Below are 20,343 nucleotides of genomic sequence, written 5' to 3'. Positions count from 1 at the left end.
TAAAAAAAAATGTACAGCAGCTTTTAAGAGATTAAAACAGATACAAGAAACAATAAAATTAAAATACCATAAAACAGTACCTCAAGCTCAATGAGCATTTATGTATTCTAGTCTTAATTTTTGTAGCTGAATTGTGTAAGAAGTAATCTATCATGTATGCATTAGCTCAGTTATTGTGTAGATCAAAAGGTAAAACCATCCTAAACAGGAAACCAATATTCTTCCTGTTTAATCAACAAATCTAAAAATTTATTCTTTTCAACTATTTACTCTTGTCCACCACACCATAGTGCTCCACATGTTCATCAAAGTTTTATGACAAAGAGAAAATTTTCATGAGCCACTTTTGTATCCCCACCCCCTTAAAGAAAGAGGGAGGAAAAACTGTTTCATACAGAAGGCGTTAGTTGTATGAATTACAACTGCCACCTAAGTGTGGGCTCATGTAACCAACAGGGATTTTACCTACATCCATTCAGTCAGTTTATGGGGGTTTAAAGAAATTCCAAAGAGTCATCAGAAGAGGAAAAATAAAGGTAATGCTTTTTGCCACACAGGTAGAATCTTTGAAAATATGTGTAATATGTAAAACATTTTGACACCCCCATAAATATTTTTCCAGAATTAAGAGTATAAATTGCTTCTCTTGTTCAAGTGCTTCCTATCAGCCTCTGTAATCACTACTCACAGTAACCTCAACTCCTGCCACAATGTACAAAATGCAACTCTTGTCTTGCATCGCACTATCTCTTGTACTTGTCGCAAACAGTGCACCTACTACTTCGTCTACGAAGGAAACACAGCAACAGTTGGAGCAATTGCTGCTGGATTTACGGTTGCTCTTGAATGGAGTTAATGTGAGTATATTCCCTTTCTTACTAAAATTATTATATATAATTTTTTGAACTGGAGTTCATTTTTTAATGAAAATATATTATGCTTTCTCAGAATTATGAGGACCCTAAACTCTCCAGGATGCTCACATTTAAATTCTACACGCCCAAGAAGGTAAGTACAACTTTCTATGTTCAATTTATGTCTTAAGAAAATTCAAGTAATATGAAAATTTGTAGCTGATTAGATTAATAGCACTTCATCTGAGGAAAAGAATCAGTAACTTCAATATTTAAAAAAATAACCAATTTGGTAATGAAGCTTCTGTAAAATAGCTTTGCCTATATATTTTTCTGTATGTATTTGTATGTTTTGGGAGAGGAAGTGGGAAGAGACAAGAATAATATCCCCAGTTTATTGATGGGACAGATTATATTCTTATTTTTATTTAAAAATGTAAAACTTGAGAGAGATTTGATTATATCATTTTACCACACAAATTATCAAAGTTGATTTCCTATTTTTAAAAATCCTTTATTGTTTTAGGAAAAACTCCTAAGGGTCTACCTTTGAGAGGCAACATAGTGGTGGCCAATAGCATAGTCTCTAGGGCCAGATTATCTGAACTGAATTCCCAGCTCCGTTATGTCTTAGCTTTTGTGACCTTGGGCAAGTTACCTACTCTGACTCAGTTTATTATCTACTTATGTGAATGATAATTATATATATACTTCATATAGTTTTGTGAGGATTAATGGGTAAATGTAAAGTACTCAGAACAATGTCGGTCACAGGGTAAATACCATATAAACATTAGCTATTAGTAAAAGCAAAATTCTCCCTGGGAGTGTAAAGTAAAATTTTGGACTTACACATCTTTTATGCCAATAGACCTAGAGACTTATGATGCTATATGACTTGTTTTCCAAGATTTGGTCTTTTGGGGATTCAGATAGATAAACACAGATCATCCAAACTCCTATGGCTATACTAGGAATATAAAGTTTCCTAGTAGTTGTGCCAGTCAACAGAGAATGAACATGACTTGGTGCTGGAAAGAGTTTGTCCCAGGGTGAATCCAAGTTCAGAAAAAAAAAAAAAAAATGGGACTTAAAGGTCATGGATGCAATGTCATTGATCTCCTATTGAAAGAAATTATGCTTCAAACTACTCCTTTGAAAGATGAAAATAACTTAAGAGATGCTTCTTTAACTTAACCAGAGCCACAAAACTCTTAACTCCAGCACCATAAAGATACTAGACTGTTTTCTGAGGGAAATAGCTCCAAGTTGCTGTGCCAAAAACTTAAGCCCTGAACTTGTAGTAACAAGTTGAAAGGGCAGTGGATGGAAATGTCATAAAATGTGTGTGGTGTAGTCCTATCTTCTCTCCCTTTAAAGACTTTTAGAAAGAGAACATGAGATTATGTGCATAATTTAGAGGGTGGTGAAATTCTTTGAAATCTAACAGTTTCTAAATGATGACTCATCTATTTGAAACCCAAAGTAATGTGATAAGCTCCATTCATTTGTTCATTTTACCACCATTCTTGGTTTGCAAAAAAATTTTTAGAAATTTATAAAAAACATTTAATTCAAAGGATGCTATGTTAGAGCTATAAAGAAAAAGAACTAAAATTTAATCTTGGCTCCACCTAATCATGTGACCTTGGGAAAACACTTAAATTCTGAGATTTAGTTTCTTTATTTGTAAAATGGAGATAACAGCACTGCATTGCTATCTCAAGGGGTGGCTGTGAGACTTAAATGGGCTTGTTTGGGAGAAGACACTTTAAAATTATAATGGACCAGAAAAGTATGAAATACTATCATTATAACAGACCACATGGGTGGGTGGGTGTATAGGTCTAAGTCAGGAGAGCCACCCAAAAGTCCTTCAAATATTCTGATCTTTTATTTGGCTGGAACACATAATTTTTTAATATACTTACTATAGAAAAGTAAAAAATTAGGAGAGTTATATGACTTGCTATACTGAGAGTCATTACTATACAGTTAAAATTGTCTCATCTATAAAATGCTGATTTTAGCAATATCATATATATTGCAGATATAGCAATATCCAAGAGCTACTCTGTCCTTAACATTCTATGATTCTCAACTCTTAGATTATTAAATGTTAGAATTATAGAATGTGATCCTATACTTCCATGCTGTGACTGCTCTGATTCTAATAATTTCTATACAGACTGGAAAATAATTCTACTTTTGTGATTTGCATTTGGGTACAGAAATGTTGACTTTTGGCAAAGCCAAATTAAGCTGAAATTATTGATTCATTATTTAACATTTATTTATTTGTTCATTTATTTATTTACTTATTTATTTTAGAGAGAGGGAGTGAGCACAAGCATGAGCAGGGGGAGGGAGAGGGGCAGAGGGAGAGAGGGAGAAGTAGGCTCCCTGCTAAGCAGGGAGCCTGACATGGGATTCAATCCTAGGCCCCTGGGATCATGACCTGAGCTGAAGGCAGCCACTTAACCCAGGAGCCCCTCATTATGTAACATTTAATGCTAAACATGGGTAGATGAACTCTAGTTTTTCCAGTCTTATAATATAAGCTATATTGGTCCATCTTTACAGTAATGCTGAGAACAGGGAGAATAGTAAAAAACTACTCTTAATAAAATAGAGATTAATTTCTGAATCTGACCTTTAGGGCAAACTGACCTGATAATTATATTTATTATTATTCAAGGCCACAGAATTGACACATCTTCAATGTCTAGCAGAAGAACTCAAACTTCTGGAGGAAGTGCTATATTTAGCTCAAAGCAAAAACTTTCACTTGACAGACATCAAGGAATTAATGAGCAATATCAATGTAACACTTCTGAAACTAAAGGTAAGGCATTACTTTATTTGCCCTCCTGAAGATAAAATAAATGGAAGGTCATTTTAAAGTGGTATAACATTTTTATAATTTGTGAACTTCTCATGCATTTTAAGACCACTGTGAACATGAATCATTTTTATGTTAGATGATACACTATGGAGCTGGGAAGTATAATTTAGAGGGTTTCTGCCTACCATCCACCCAGAGATAAGCCCATAACCCAGCACTCTTGTCACCTCTCTCTCACATTAATACAAAACTGGGAGTGGGAAAAGACAATTGAATTTCACGGAAAGCAGACAGGTTTTGTTACATATTTTCTAATTCTTTCAGATCATTTTCCAGAATAACCCATACTAATTACCTGAAAGGTTTTAGGATGCGTTTTCCCTATTATTTGGTGGAAGGACTAAGAAATTTATCTAAAACACTGGAAACTACTAAAATGGCCAATGGGCTAGATAATTAACTCCTTGTTTAGAGGTAATGTTTTTAGGAACTTAAGTATTTTTAAATGCACAGGAAATACTAAATATACAAGGGACTCAGGTGATGTGAAGAGATTCATGGCTCTCTTTTTTCATCTCATCTGCCAAAGTACAAACTTCATGAGTTAACAGGCATCCTTAATAGCGTAATTTTAATTACAGTAGAACTAAGTTTCTAAAATTATGTAATTCCAGTTGTTTCCAAATAAGTCATTGTATTAGTAGACTGTTTCTTTCCATCTAATTAAAAAAAATACATTGAAATCAATGTCATCTAGACATTGATAGACAATAACTGTGTCAAAAGGTTTGTTCCAAAATTTTTGACCATCAGAAAACTCATTCTAAATTCTTGATGCAAAATTAAGATAAAATTATGTGAAAGTTGGTAAATGTCAGCTATTTTTAAAAAATTTAAAATTAAATTAAAAAATTTAAATTTAAATTTAAAAATTAAAAAAAATTAAAAAGCTAATTTAAAAAATTTAAACCTTCCCAAGAGATATTTAAATAATTATATGTAAGAGGGCATATAACACTGCAACAGGTTATTTAAAGGGAATACTTATCTTACTAGTTTTATATTTCCATAATAGGAATTACCTCAATTTGAAAAAGTCCTCTCTTTTATCTTGTTATATTTCAAAATATTTTGTCAGCTAGAGGTAGAGTTGAAATAGCTCCTATCAGCAGAGGAGGTTAATTTCTAAAAAGTCAGTCCACAGAACAAAATTTCTAATATTTAGACTTTAAAAATTGGGAAACTCACCTGCATTAATACTAAGGTGGAGTAGGAGTGGGTATGAATATTTATGAAAATGTTCTTCACACAAATTTCTTCCAAACAAAAGCTTATCCTAACATACTCTGGGTTAGTTCTCTTTTGCTTTGGGGAACTATGGGGAGATTCACTAAAGTTAAGATAATAGGAGACTTAAGGTTTGAAAAAGAAGTATAATGTGTATATGACTGTATACATATAACCTATAAATAGATATATGCCCAGAGGAAGAGAGGTTTAACAACTTTATTCTGCATGCAGCATTTAATGAAATATTTGTCCAGAACTGTTTTTATTTAAAATGTTTACCTGTATACAATTCAGGAAAAAGAATTCTTGTGCTCACTGAGATGGACAGAATTGACAAATGAGAAAAATCCTAGTTTATATGTATGCTACTATCACTTGGTATCAACATATAACTTTTTGACATGCCCTTTTGATCATTTCAGGAAAATATGAATGATTAATATATTAAACATACTTGAAAGTAAAGGGCATCAGTCATAAGTTATTCAACTGAGAATAACTATTTATGGGAAGCTACCTTGAACTAAAAAAATTAAAATTTTCTTTTATAGGGATCTGAAACAAGATTCAAATGTGAATATGATGACGAGACAGCAACCATTACAGAATTTCTGAACAAATGGATTACTTTTTGTCAAAGCATCTTCTCAACACTGACTTGATAATTGTCTCCTATTTAAAATATACCAGGCTATTTATTGAAATATTTAAAATTCATATTTATTTTTTTGACATATGGTTTGCTACCTTTTGTAATTATTATTCTTATACTTCATATGATAAATATGGATCTTTTAAGATTCTTTTTGTAAGCCCTAGGGGCTCTAAAAACTCAAATTATTTATCCCAAAATATTTATTTTTTTATATTGAATTGTTAAATATACTATCTATGTAGATCAGTTAATAAAATTATTTAATAAAGTTGATGAATAAAAACAAGCCCAGCCATTTATTATCCTGGGAATAGCAGCACAGAGTAAAACATTTCTGAATTACTCATGTGAACTCATAAGATAGTTAAGATGCTTACAAAACTCACTCTTCCCCTGGAGAGGTATGTGGAATAGGAAATGGGCTTCTCAAAGTTCTTGCTTTCTCCTTTCATAAGCTGATTGGATCCTTAGTTCTAGTCTGAGAAAACCTCATCAAATCACACTACTTTCCTTCTTCAGGTTATGCCTTAAACAAGATGCCAAACACATTACTGAAACTCTTCATATAATTGGTGTGCCTCCCTATCCATTCTCCAGCATCTTACAATGTGCTGTCAGGAGGCTCACCTGTATAACATATATCAAAGGTCTCCCCTGCCCTCTGGATTTCCAGTAGGTCCCACCACTGGGGAGTTCTGGTAGGATGTCTGAGGGACAGAAGATATCCCCTGACTCTCCATGTGAAGTAGCCTCTGGATGGCTATGCCTCCCAACCAAAGAACCCAGTTTCTCTCAAGACATTTTCCTTCTGGGTTCTGCTAACTTTTCCTTCCACTCCTCCCTTCAGCCCTAGGGATAGTAACACTTCGACCATTACTAGCTCTAGGGTACTGCATTATCCCTTGCAGCTTCCCTATACCATGACCATAGTTTGGTAAATTGTCTCTTTATTAGATCCTCCTTGACTTATTCTGAGAATGCCATCTCTTTTACGGCTCAAACACAGTAATCATGCCAGAAATAGCCCCAAGAAATAGACCATCAAAATCAGATCTGGGAGTGGGTTCATTAGGAATATAATGATCTATGGGATGTACTAGCATCCTGATTACTCAAATTATCATCAATGGTAGCACAGGATGAAATGCAGATTGAGGACATGTGTGAGATCAAATGGCCATGACATTTAATTGCTACAATAACAACAGTTATAAAAATTATGATTATCACCTAGATTCTTCTGATGGTCTCAGAGAAAAGAGGTGTTAAAAATAACTTATGAATATACAATTAAAAACATGCATGGGGAACCAGAAGTCCTTGCTAGCAGGTTTGAAGGAGTCGTTCATCCCCTGTAGTCAGAGCACATATGACAGAGGACAAAGCCAAGAGCCAGATGTAAGGTCTGTAAAGGTATAGCGCCAATTAAAAATTTAAGCGTTCTAGGTTTCTTACACTAAGAATGAGGAAGGAGTGAGATCGTGAGATAGGAGATGTAGATATCTTGCCAGAAAGAGAGGCTGAGAATTCTAAACATCCTATTGACAGAGGCAACCTCTTTTTCTTTCTTTTTTTTTTTTTTTTAAAAGATTTTATTTATTTATTTGACACAGAGAGACACAGCGAGAGAGGGAATACAAGCAGGGGGAATGGGAGAGGGAGAAGCAGGCTTCCCGTGGAGCAGGGAGCCCGATGCGGGGCTCGATCCCAGGACCCTGGGATCATGACCTGAGCCGAAGGCAGACGCTTAACGACTGAGCCACCCAGGCACTCTCTTTTTCTTTAATAGTATTCTTTTCAAGGAAAAATCACTCTTCTGCTTAAAAACCTTCCAATGACTCACAAATTAAGGAAAATTTTCCTCAGAACTCACCTGTACCACCTTTCATTACCTCTAGGCCTAAAATGAAAGTTAAGATGTCAACATCACTGAGGCAGTGAGATAAAAGGTGTTTAGACCAACAGGGGAGAAAATTAAATCATGTGTAGGCTGATATACTTTAGATCAGTGCAACTCCCTGGGATTCAAAATTTAATGATAACTTGCAAATGGCATTACTAGTTGGTTGAATAAATTCTTGGACTCCACAGTGGCCTTTTTAAATGATATTTAGATGCCAGAGTTTCCCTGTAGAACAGAGTCCAAAGGACCAGGGAAATGGAAAAGTGGAATGGATCTATTATGTGCAGTCTTCTCATCTTGCCTAGGAAGATATTAAGAAATGCATTGGTAAGGGGGACACTAGCATCCACCAAAGTTGTGTGATGGTTTTTCTTCATTAAACCAGGAATGACAGATGGTGGTGCAGTGGAATTGGTTTCCCTGATCTGAGAATAATGGAACCCTGGAGTAATAAAGTCCAGGTGACAGCATTTAGCCCTCAGAGACAAGGTGGAAGCAATCACTAACTACAATAAACCATAGGGCAAAGTGCTAATCAAAGTGCCTGGATCCAAAGAGATTTGCAATGGTGACTGACTGGTGACAAGATCCCTAAAAATTAAAAGATTCTAATTCTTCTAGGCAGAAATAATTGAAAAATCACCATAATTGGGATTCATGGCCTGTTTTCTAGTTCCCAGACTTGAGCCATTTCCTAGACCTGGTCTCCAAGGAGGCTAGATCCCTTTAAGGAAGGGCCCCCTAATATGTCCACAGATATATACTGTGAAATTTTCTCCCAAGCCATTTTGGAAGAGCTATTTGCCAGGGAGACCATTTACTGAGGAATGGGGAATGTCTAGATATTCTGGAGGTTATTAGTTAATGGCTCTGAAGGTACCCTGTAATTCTGAAACTCCACTGAGAGCCTCCAGTCAGCCTGGAGCTTATGGAGGCCACGTGAGAGATGGAACATTAGCCTGAGTCCATCTTAAGAGGGTCCAAAGGGATCACAGACCCTACCCTACAGACATACCTCTGTAGTGGCCAGAGAAGCACACTGTTAAGGACTCCCTTCAAGACAGCTTAGTTGACTGGCAATCTCTAGCTCTTGCCATTTGCATTTACATGAATGAGCAACAGAATACCTTATATGTCTAGTCCCAAGGATATAACCAGTTCTGCTCTGTTATAATTAGTCTGGAGAGTATTTGATCTTATTATCTCACAGAATATCATGCTGGTCCATTGCATTAGTGATGTTATGCTAATTGGATATGATGAGAAATAACAGAGGTAGTGCCTGAGCAAGACATATGTTTGGTAGAAGAAGGGAGACAAGTCCTCCAAAAGATCAAGGATGTATCAGAAAAATGAAGTAGAGAAAGATATCTGACCACAGGACACCAAGTGATTATGTCACCTGAACTTCCCATCATGGGCCATTTATTAACTGATGTACTGAAACAACATTGGGTGAACAGAGCAGCACTTCATCATAAAATGAAGTTGTGTAGGTTTGAACAGGTCCAGGAGGGAGAACTAAACTGCATAAGCTGGCAGCTTAGAATCTCATGGTACTTGACTTAACCTTTCTTTCTCAGTCCATTCTTTTGGCTTCTTGGGGAGCTTCCTATTACAAATTAAAAGAGAGGAATAAGAACCTAGTTTAAAAATGGATTTGCATCAGATGCTGTTATCAGCCAGAAAATGGATGATCCCAGAACTATAATCCTATTCAAAATTGTGCATTTGTCTACTCCATGCAGAAGGAAAAATGGACATAGGTATGGATCTAGAACTGACTTATGGGAAGTGACAAATGAGTTCACTAGATGATCATACATTGAAAAAGAAATGGAAAAATGATGACAAAGATGTCTGGGGAAGAGGTATGTGAATGGACCTCTTGAATGAGCAGAGAACGTAAAAATATTAATGTCCCACTATAAAGAAGGCTCTCATTGTACAAATGGATAAGATGACCCTCCCTGTGAATGCCAGCCAACTCCTTTCTGTGGCTAATCTAGTGCTTACTCAATAGATCTATGTACAAAGTGGCTGTGGCAACAAGGCTGGAGACTATGTATGAGCCCAACAACATGGTCTTTCACTCACAAACGCTGATCTGGCTACTGCCACTGTTGAGTACCCAGCCTCCCAAAAGCATAAGCCAATGCTGACCTTTCAATACAGCACGATTCCCCAGAGAAGCCAGCTGGCTATCAGATGGTAGATTGATTATATGGATCCCTATCACTATGGAGTAAACACTGTTTTGTCCTCAAAATGATAGATCTATGTTCTAATTCAGATTTTCTTTCTCTGCCTCATGTTCTGCAGCACCACCATTAGATTTATGGAATGCCTTCTCCATCACAACACTGCCTCCAAACAAAGAAGATAGTTTAGGACAAAAGAAGTGTGGCAATGGCATCATGCTCATGGATTTCACTGATACCACTATGTACCCCATCATTCAGAAGCAGTTAGCTTGATAAGAGAGTGAAATAGCCTGTTGAGGGTTCACTTACGACACCTGTTTGAAAACAGTATCGTGAAGATGAGGTATGGTCCTACAGGATGCACTATTTGTGTTAAATCAGCAGCCAATATATGATACAGCCTCTCCCGATGGATTGCACAAGTCTGGCAATCAAGAAGAAGTAAAAGGGGTCCCTCTCATTATTATACTTACTCACTTGAAAAAATTTTACCTCCAATCAATAAAACCATAGCTTTGTCATTTTTAAGTCCTAGTGCTCAAGGAGGTATGTTTCTACCAGGAATCTTGACTTTGGTAACTGATTAAATGGAAGCTAAGACTATGTTTTGGCCATGTGGGGACTTTTCATGCAGCTGAACAGGTACATAAAGGACTACTGTACTGGCCAGACTGATTCAATCTGATGACAAGGGGAAATGGAAGTTCCTGCTACAGAACAGAGGCAACAGCTACACAAAGGGTAGCACTATATTTGGAACCCAGGAAATCCAGCAGGGCATTTTTAAGCACTCTCTTTCCAGTAGTACTAGTCAATGGAAAAAGTGTACCAATCCCCAAAACGCAAAACATCAAAAACTCAGATTCCCCAGAATTGAAATTTGAAGTCCACTACCAGGTAAAGAATTCCATCGAGCCAAAGTAATGGCAGAAGATAAAGGAGAATATGCAAAGAGTACTGGAAGAAGGAAGCTATGATTACCAACTCTCATGATTAGCTATTGAGCAGAAACTCAAGTGTATTTATTTTACATGTTTTTCTCTTCTTGTCCCATACCATGTGAAATGGGATTTTACATCATCTCACTTTCTTTTTGTGAAAAATACTCGTGGTGCCTAACATTTTAAGTTTCAGGAAAATTATTTCTGAATTGATATTACTTAACAATGATACCAAAGTTGGAAAACTTCATGTGTCTCCTTTGCTTGGGATGCTTTTCTCCCAAATGAAGAGTGCACATGTTGAAGAATAAAGGGGTGACTTGTGCAGATATCTTCTATTTTCTCCTTGATGACTCTACATCTTTCCCCACCCTGCTAAGCCGACTTGTGTGGACTACATTAATGTGTTTTCTTGCCTTCTGGTTTCTGGTTGAATTTGGCTAAAGGGGATCCCTGGTGAGAGTTGGATGAAGGATCACCTCAGGATGGCTGCATCACTTGACGAAAGGTATACTTCTAAGTGCTCCTTTCTTTATGACCTTGTCCTTAAGTTTCTAGTAATCTACTCACTCCTCCTCCCTTCAGGCCTAAGCCTGGCAGCAGTTTCCCTATGTGAGGACAGAAACCAATGCAGGCAGGTCTTGTAGGTTACATTCCTTAAGAGAAAGAATGTGTACAAGGGACACCCTGGATTTTCTCTGAGGGTATGTTCCAAATTACGGCACAGAGAAATGGAACCCAAGTGGTAGTCCCACAAGGAAATCAAAGTAGGAGTTCAGGGTTTCAACGTGTATGAGATTTGAGAAGCAAAACAAAGAGAACTGTGGAGAAGGAGCCCATACATCCACATACAGGTTCTCTTCAATGGCTGATCCATCAGCTGCACATGCACCTCTAAACCACACACACACAAAAGGCAAAAATAGTAACTAGGAGGCAAATGAGCTATGTAGGGAGCTGTGTGGTGCTGAAGAGACACAGTTTGGAGTTTAATGGGCATGTCAGGATTTAAGATGAGAAAAAAGAAGGGCTAAGGTTCTAGGTAAACAAGCTTTGAAATAAGAGCATATGTGAAATTTAGCAGCTCTAACAAAGCCGAAAACCACACTTCAAAAGGATTAAAGGTATCTGCCAGATTCTTCTTGCCTTCTGAAGAAAATTTAACTTAAAGATACTATCATTCAGAGCCTCTGTTTCATCCAAATGTGGCATTAGTTAAAAAATTATGAGGTATGCTAACACACAAACACACTCAAAATTAAGAGGCAAAACCAGAAAAAAAAAATCTCCAACACAGAATTCAGATATAGAGTTATAAGACACAGACTTTGAAATAACTGATTAATATGTTAAAGAAAACAGCATGGCACCTAAAATATAGAAAATATAGACTGCTGCAGAAAATTGAAATCTATTTGAAAAAATCAAGTGTAACATCCTAGAACTGAGAAATATAGTATCTGAAATTAAGAAATCACTAGATGTGTTTATCAGCATATTGGACATATCAGAAGACTGGATTAGTGATCCAAAGACAGGCCAATTAAGAAAGTATCCAAAGCAAAGACCAGAGGAAATAAATAAAAAATAAAATAAAATAAATATGGTGCTAACAAGAAAAACATAAGAAACAAGTGAAAAAAGTAAGCAGGATAAATACAAAAACAACAAAAAACCCACACAAAACCCTCAAATCCACACCTAGGGAAATCACAGAACTGTTGAAAAGCAAAGACAAAAAGCATCCAGTGTGAATAAAGGCATTGCCTTAACTGAGCAATAATAAAATTGTTGGCTAATATTTCAACAACCCTTATGGAAGTTGGAAAAACAAAGGAATGACATACAGGTGATAAAACAAAACACATGATAATCTAGAATTCTGTACCCAGAATTCCTCAGAAATTTAGGTGAAACAGATATTACAGACAAAACTCTGAGAAAACTAGTCAAAAGCAGACCTGAACTACAAGATGTACTAAAGGAATAATTTTCAGCTGAAGAGAAAATTCCCAGATGGAAGCACAGACCTGGAAAAAAAAAAAGAAAGAAAGAAAAAGAAATGAAGAGTACTACATAGGGTCAATCATGGCTAATTAAGAAGACAATATATCTTGTGCATTTTAACATATATATAAGTTACATATCTGACAACAAAACAACTAAGGGCAAAGGATGATAAATGAAAATTTAGATAGATAAAAATTAAAATGTTGCAGGATCCTTGCATTGTCTGGGAAGTGTTAAAGGAATGTATTTTAAGTAGACTACAGTAAGTGTTAAAATAAAAAGCAAATGGAGACCTGTGCTAGAAACTTCCTGAGCAGACAAAACCAGTTTAGTCATACAAACCAAAGCTTAATTTAGCTTATTTTTGCAAGAGTAACTTGACCTGGGTCATTTCTTGCTTATGCCTCTGGAAATAAAAAACAAAACTTGAACTGTTTACCAGGTTGATATGAAATAACCACTGAACAATTCCCTACAATTTAAGAACACTCTAATATAACCTATCACTGTGAAGAACAGAGAGTCATTGCTCTCCCACTGTGTAAGCCCATTCATAACAATATACCACAAGCCTCATTCTGTTTTGGTTTGAGTGCTTCCAATTTGCAGACTGTCTTTCTAATGTGTGCAAAATGTACTTATTATTACTTTGGTGATTTACTGGTTTTATTTCTGTTATTTCTGAACTTTTGACATGTCAAATTTGCATATTATAATATAGGTAACCTCTAAAAGAATAGTATAACTAAAAAGTAATAAAGCAGGAAATATTAGAAATATCCAACCTAGAAAAAGGTAAGGAATGAGGAAAAAAGGGAAGCTAAAGGAAGAAAGAATAAATGAAACAGAAAATAAATAGCAATAAGGAATACTTAAAACAAACCCCATCGGTATCTCATTAAATAAAAATGAATTAAAAGCCCCAATAAAATATTACAGTTCATAAAAAACATGCTTTAAATATACAGACAAGGGAGGGTTAAAAGTAAAAAATGAAACAGGATATACAATGCAAACACTAGCCAAAACCAAAACATCCCCCAAAACAGAGATAGCTGTACTAATTTTAAAAATGGGACTTTAGGGGCACCTGGGTGGCTCAGTTGGTTAAGCGTCTGCCTTTGGCTTAGGTCATGATCCCAGGGTCCTGGGATCAAGCCCCACATCGGGCTCCCTGCTCGGTGGGAAGCCTGCTTCTCCCTCTCCCACTCCCCCTCCTTGTGTTCCTGCTCTCGCTCTCTCTCTCTCTGTCAAATAAATAAATACAATCTTTAAAAAAATAAAAAATAATAAATAAATAAAAATGGGACTTTATTATTTTTTTAAGATTTTATTTATTTATTTGACACAGAGAGGGAGAGACAGTGAGAGAAGGAACACAAGCAGGGAGAGTGGGAGAGGGAGAAGCAGGCTCCTGGCTGAGCAGGGAGCCTGATGCGGGGCTCGATCCCAAGACCCCGGGATCATGACCTGAGCTGAAGACAGACACTTAACGACTGAGCCACCCAGGTGCCCCTAAAAATGGGACTTTAAAGCAAGAGATATAGCTAGACATGGAGAAATTTCATAATGACAAAAGAGTTCATTTCATAAGATGTAACAATTCTAAATTTGATCCATTTAATAATTCCGTAGTTCAAAATGTAGACTTCTGCTTTCCAGCTTTGAGTGAGTGGTACCAGACTAGTCCTCCTCTTATAACCATAAAAGTAGACCACTGAAGAACAGGAAGTATAGAAATGTGACACCTAAGAAAATGGACACAAATAAGGTGAGCCCTAGAGCACAGCAACCTCACTGAGCTAAAACAACAGAGATTAGAGTTTCAGTGTTACTGAAACAAGTGAAATTTGTGGTGCAGCATACTGGAGAAAAGAGAGCTGTACAGTGAGGGAGGTACAGAAATATAGAAACTTTATTTTTTCTTTTCTTTTTTCTTTTTTTTTTTTGGCTGCACACTAAGCTGTGGCTATTTAGAGGTGATATTCCACAAGGCTAAACAAAGAACAACTAATAGGGAAAGCGTGTATCCTTAAAAATTGTGGCCTAAACAACTTAAAAGCTTGTATAAGAATAGAAGATGCTCAAATTCTTTTTTTTTATGTTCAGTTAGCCAACATATAGTACATCATTAGTTTTTGGTATAGATGCTCAAATTCTAACAATCAGAGTAGAGAAACCTTACTGAACACCTGGAAATTTGGTAGAAATCCTAAAAAGACCAGGACTTAGATTTTGAACCAATCTAGCCTTACTTTAAGGACTACTCTAGACATGCCCTAACAAAGCTTAAAAGCAAGTCTTGAAAGATTCAAGAGAATCTACAAGTAAATTAATTCCGTTCCAGAATAAAATTCAACATTGTCTAAAATAAGATAACGACATGGATGGAACTAGTGTATTATTATGTTAAGTGAAATAAGTCAGTCAGAGAAAGACAAATACCGTATGATTTCACTCATATATGGAATTTAAGAAACAAAACAGATGAACATAGGGCAGGAAAAAAAAAAAAAAGAGAGGCAAACCATAAAACAGACTCTTAACTACAGAGACCAAACTGAGGGTTGCTAGAGGGGAGGTGGGTGGGGGATGGGCTAGATGGGTGATGGGTATTCAGGAGGGCACTTGTTGTGATGAGCAATGGGTGTTATATGTAAGTGATGAATTGGAAATTCTACTCCTGACACTAATATTACACTATACGTTAACTAAACCTTAAATAAAAACTTGAAACAAAAATAAATAAAAAATAACAAAACTCAGTCCAGCATAAATCAAAAATGAACAGGCACATGAAAAAACATGAAAATGTGACCTATGATGAGCAGAAAAAACTCAATAGAAGCAGAAAAACAAATGACAGAGATGATGGAATTCACTATTATAAATAAGATCAAGATTTAAAGGACAAGTTGAACACAATGAGGAGACAAATTGAGGATCCGAGAGAAATGAAAATTGTAAAAATGAAACTATTTAAAAAGCAAAAAAATGAACCACAGTTCTAGAACAGAAATTTTACAACTGAAAAATATATGGGATGAAAAATTCACTAGATGGGCTTAAAAATTAGACACTGAAGAAGATCAATGAACTTAAATATACTCTGAAGTAAATTCCAAATAAACAATGACACTAAAACACAAAGCAAAAAAAGGCTGAATAAAAAGTAAATGGGGGGTGCCTGGGTGGCTCAGTCAGTTGAGCATCTGCCTTCGGCTCAGGTCATGATCCCAGAGTCCTGGGATTGAGCCCCAAGTCATTGGGCTCCCTGCTCAGCAGGGAGTAGAGACTGCTTCTCCCTCGCCTCTCTGCTCATACTCTCTAATGCTATCTCTGCCTCTCCCTCTCTCAGATAAATAAAATCTTAAAAAAAAAAAAAAGTAGGGGCACCTGGGTGGCTCAGTTGTTGGGCGTCTGCCTTTGGCTCAGGTCATGATCCCAGAGTCCTGGGATCGAGTCCTACATTGGGCTCCCTGCTCAGCGGGGAATCTGCTTCTCCCTCTCCTGCTCCCCCCTGCTTGTGTTCCCTCTTGCTGTCTGTGTCTCTGTCAAATAAATAAATAAAATCTTTAAAAAAAAAAAAGTAAACGGAAACTCAATGACTTGTTGAAGAATATCCAATGATTTAATTTATATATAATAGGAATACCAGAAGAAGAGGAAAAAAAAAAAGTTTGAAAAAATAGTAAAAAATAATGGAAAATGATTCTGTAATTTAAAACCTTCCCATGAAGGAAACCTCAGGACTAAATGGCATTTCTCTTATTCTTCCAAATATTAAAGAAATAAATACAAGCATTCTCACAAAAGCAATCTGAAAGTAGAAAATCATTCTATAAGGCCAGCATAACCTTGACACCAAACTAACATCACCAAAAAGATCAAGTATAGGCCAATATCTCTGATAAACATAGACTCAAAAAACTTTAATAAAATATTAGCAAGTAAAAATCAGTGTTATATATAAAAGGTACCATACATGACCAAATCAGGAATATAAGACTGGCTTGACATTAAAAAATAATATGTAACTCACTGCATACAAAAAAAATAAACTTATATGGACTACTCAATTGATCTATAAATATCATTTAAGAGAATTGACATAAAAATTAACAATGCTCAGAAAACTAAGACTAGAAGGGAATTTCCTTAATCTGAGTATCTTTGTCACAAAAACCAACAGCTTGTATGTTAATGATAAAATATGGAACATTAAATTTGAGACCAAGTTTGAGACTAAGACTGACAAGGATGTGTAGTGCCATTTCTATTCAGTAGTGTAGTGGAGGTTCTAACAAATTTAATAAGAAAAAGAAGTAAATTATTGGAAAGAACTAAAATTATCATTTTTCACAAATGTGACTGTATAAATAGAATATCCATAAGAATCTACAACTACAAACTACTAGAATTAATGGGTGAACATAGTAAAGTTACTAACAATAAGATTAATATACAAAAATTCAATTGTATTTTTATATGTCAGTCTCAGAGAAAATTTAAAGACAATACCATTTGCAATAGCACAAAAATATTTAAAAATTAGGAACAAATGTGATGAAATATACATACCTCCCTCTTGAAAACAAAACATTACTGAGAAATTAAGACCTAAATAAATGAAAGTTTTTACTACATTCATGAATTATAAAACTCAGTATTCTTGAGATGTTAATTATCCATAAATTAATCTACAGAGTTAATGAGATCCCATTCAAAATTTCAAAGATTAAATGTGTGTATGTGGTGAAAGCAGACACAAAATCAAGAAAGTGAGACATATTTATATGGAAATACAAGGAATATAAAATAGCCAAAGCAAATACACATTCTTGTCAAGTGCACACAGAATATTCTCCAGAACAGATCACATATTAGGCCACAAAACAGAGGTCTCAACAAATTCAAAAAGATCAATGTCATACCATGCATCTTTTAGGACCACAGTACTATGAAACTAGAAATCGACCACACACACACACACACACAAAAAATCTGGAAAGAGCACAAATACATAGAGGTTAAATAACATGCTACTGAACAGTGAATGGGTTAATCAAACAAAAAAATCAAAGAAGAAATTTAAAAAACAAAACAAAACATGGAGACAAATGAAAATGAAAACACAATGGTTCAAAACCTTTGGGATGCAGCAAAAGAGGTTCTAAGAGGGAAGTCTATAGCAATACAGGACTACCTAAGGAAGAAAAGCCTCAAATAATCAACCTAACCACACACATAAAGGAGCTAGAAAAAGAGGAACAAACAAAACTCAAAACTAGAAGGAAGAAAACAATAAAAATTAGAGCAGAAATAAATGAAATAGAAACTAAAACACAACAGAAAAGATCCATGAAATCAGGAGTTGGTTCTTTGAAAAGATAACAAAACTGATAAACCTTTAGTCAGACTCATCAAGAACAAAAAGGACTCAAATAAATTCAGATATGAAAGTGGAGAAATAAGGGCCAACACCACAGAAATATAAAGGATTATAAGAGAATATTATGAAAAACTATATGCCAACAAATTGGGACAACCTAGAAGAAATGGATAAATTCCTAGAAACATACAACCTCCCAGAACTGAAGCAGGAAGAAACAGAAAATTTGAACAGAACAATTACCAGCAAGGAAATTAAATCAGTAATCAAAAAACTTCCAACAAACAAAAGTCCAGGACCAGATGGTTTCACAGGCAAATTCTACCAAACATTTAAAGAAGAGTTAATACCTTTTCTCAAACTATTCAAAAACAAAGAAGAGGAAGGAAGGCTTTCAAATCTATTCTTTGAGGCCAGCATTACCCTGATACCAAAGCTAGATAAAGACACTACAGAAAAGGAGAACTACAGGCCAATATCTCTGATGAACATAGATGTAAAAATCCTCAACAAAATGTTAGCAAACTGAATCCAACAATACATTAAAAAAAATCTTTCACCACAATCAAGTGGGATTTATTCCCATGATGCAAGGGTGAGTCGGTATTTGCAAATCAATCAACATAATACATAATATCAATAAAAGGATAAAAAAAAACATGATCATTTCAATAGATGCAGAAAAAGCATTTGACAAAGTACAACATCGATTCATGATAAAAACCCTGAATAAAGTAGGTTTAGGGGGAACATACTTCAACATAATAAAGGCCATCATACTCAATGGTGACAAGCTGATAGCTTTGTCCCTAAGGTCAGGAATAAGACAGGGATGTCCATTCTCACTACTTTTATTCAACATAGTACTGGAAGTCCTAGCCTCAGCAATTAGACAAGAAAAAAAATAAGAGGCACCCAAATTGGTAAGAAAGAAGTAAAACTTTCACTATTTGCAGATGACATTATACTATATATAAAAGACCCTAAAGACTCCACCAAAAAACTACTACAACTTATAAAATTCAGAGAGGCGGGGAGGGGGGGGGCGCCTGGGTGGCTCAGTCAGTTGAACATCCAACTCTTGGTTTCAGCTCAGGTCATGATCTCAGGGTCATGAAACTGAGCCCTGCATCAGGCCCTGCACTCAATGCAGTGTGCTTGAGATTCTTTCCCCCTTTCCTCTCCTGCCCCCTCTGCTCCTCCCCCCACCCTCTCACGCTCTCTAAAAACAAATAAAAATCTTAGAAAAAAAGAATTCAGAAAAGTCACAAGACACAAAACCAATATACAGAAATACACTGCATTTATATACACTAATAATGAAGTAGCAGAAAGGGAAATTAAAAGAACAATCCCATTTACATTCACACCAAAAATATTCAAATACCTAGGAATAAACTTAACCAAGGAGGTGAAAGACCTGTACTCTGAAAATTATAAAACACTAATGAAAGAAATTGAAGACGACACAAACAAATGGAAAAACAGTCCATGCTCATGGGTTGGAAGGACAAATGTTAAAATGTACTACCCAAAGCAATCTACAGATTTAATGCAATCCCTATCAAAATACCAACAGCATTTTTCATAGAACAACAACAATTATTCTAAAATTAGTATGGAACCTCAAAAGACCATGAAGAGCCAAAGCAATCCTGAAAAAGAACAAAACTGGAGGTATCACAATCCCAGATCTGAAGATATACTTAAAATCTGTAGCAATCAAAATACTATGGTACTGGCACAAAAACAGGCATACAGATCAACAGAATGGAGCCCAGAAATAAACAATGATTATATGGTCAATTAATCCTCAACAGAGGCGGCAAGAATATGCAATGGGAAAAGCCAGTATCTTCAGTAAATGGTGTTGGGAAAACTGGACAACATGCAAAAGAATGAAACTGGACCATGTTCTTACATTATACACAAAAATAAACTCAAATGGATTAAGGACCTAAATGTGAGACATTAAACCATAAAAATCCTAGAAGAACACAGGCAGTAATTTCTCTGGTTATCAGCCATAGCAATATTTTCTAGAAAAGTCTCCTGAGGCAATGGAGACAAAAGCAAAAAATAAACTATTGGGACATCAAAATAAAAAGCTCTGCACAGCAAAGAAGATAATCCACAAAACTAAAAGACTAAAAGCCTGCCAAACAGGAGAAGATATTTGCAAATGACATATCCGATAAAGTATTGGTATCCAAAATACAAAAATAACTTCTACAACTCAACACTCAAAA

At 35.6% G+C, this 20,343-nt stretch overlaps 1 protein-coding gene across 1 annotated transcript; it reads left to right on the top strand.

The window, feature by feature from the left end:
- Positions 1-680: 680 nt before the first annotated feature.
- On the top strand, positions 681-5,651 carry IL2 (interleukin 2). Its single transcript, XM_045879392.2, has 4 exons — positions 681-857; positions 949-1,008; positions 3,553-3,699; positions 5,541-5,651. The coding sequence occupies exons 1-4, from the start codon at positions 711-713 to the stop codon at positions 5,649-5,651; spliced, it is 465 nt and encodes a 154-aa protein (XP_045735348.1). The 5' UTR covers positions 681-710.
- The last annotated feature ends 14,692 nt before the right edge of the window (positions 5,652-20,343 follow it).

The sequence above is a fragment of the Mirounga angustirostris genome, unplaced genomic scaffold (assembly GCF_029215605.1).
Source record: "Mirounga angustirostris isolate CCGP_5_RB_7025 unplaced genomic scaffold, mMirAng1.0.hap1 SCAF_2, whole genome shotgun sequence".
Lineage (NCBI taxonomy): Eukaryota > Metazoa > Chordata > Mammalia > Carnivora > Phocidae > Mirounga > Mirounga angustirostris.
Note: the sequence above shows the minus strand (reverse complement) of the source record. Positions and strands in the feature narration are given on the sequence as shown.

Coding starts and splice junctions, on each gene's coding strand:
- IL2 (XM_045879392.2), top strand. CDS start 711: ATGTACAAAATGCAACTCTTGTCTTGCATCGCACTATCTCTTGTACTT. Junction 1,009..3,552: donor AATTCTACACGCCCAAGAAG/GTAAGTACAACT, acceptor TTATTATTCAAG/GCCACAGAATTGACACATCT. Junction 3,700..5,540: donor TAACACTTCTGAAACTAAAG/GTAAGGCATTAC, acceptor TTTCTTTTATAG/GGATCTGAAACAAGATTCAA.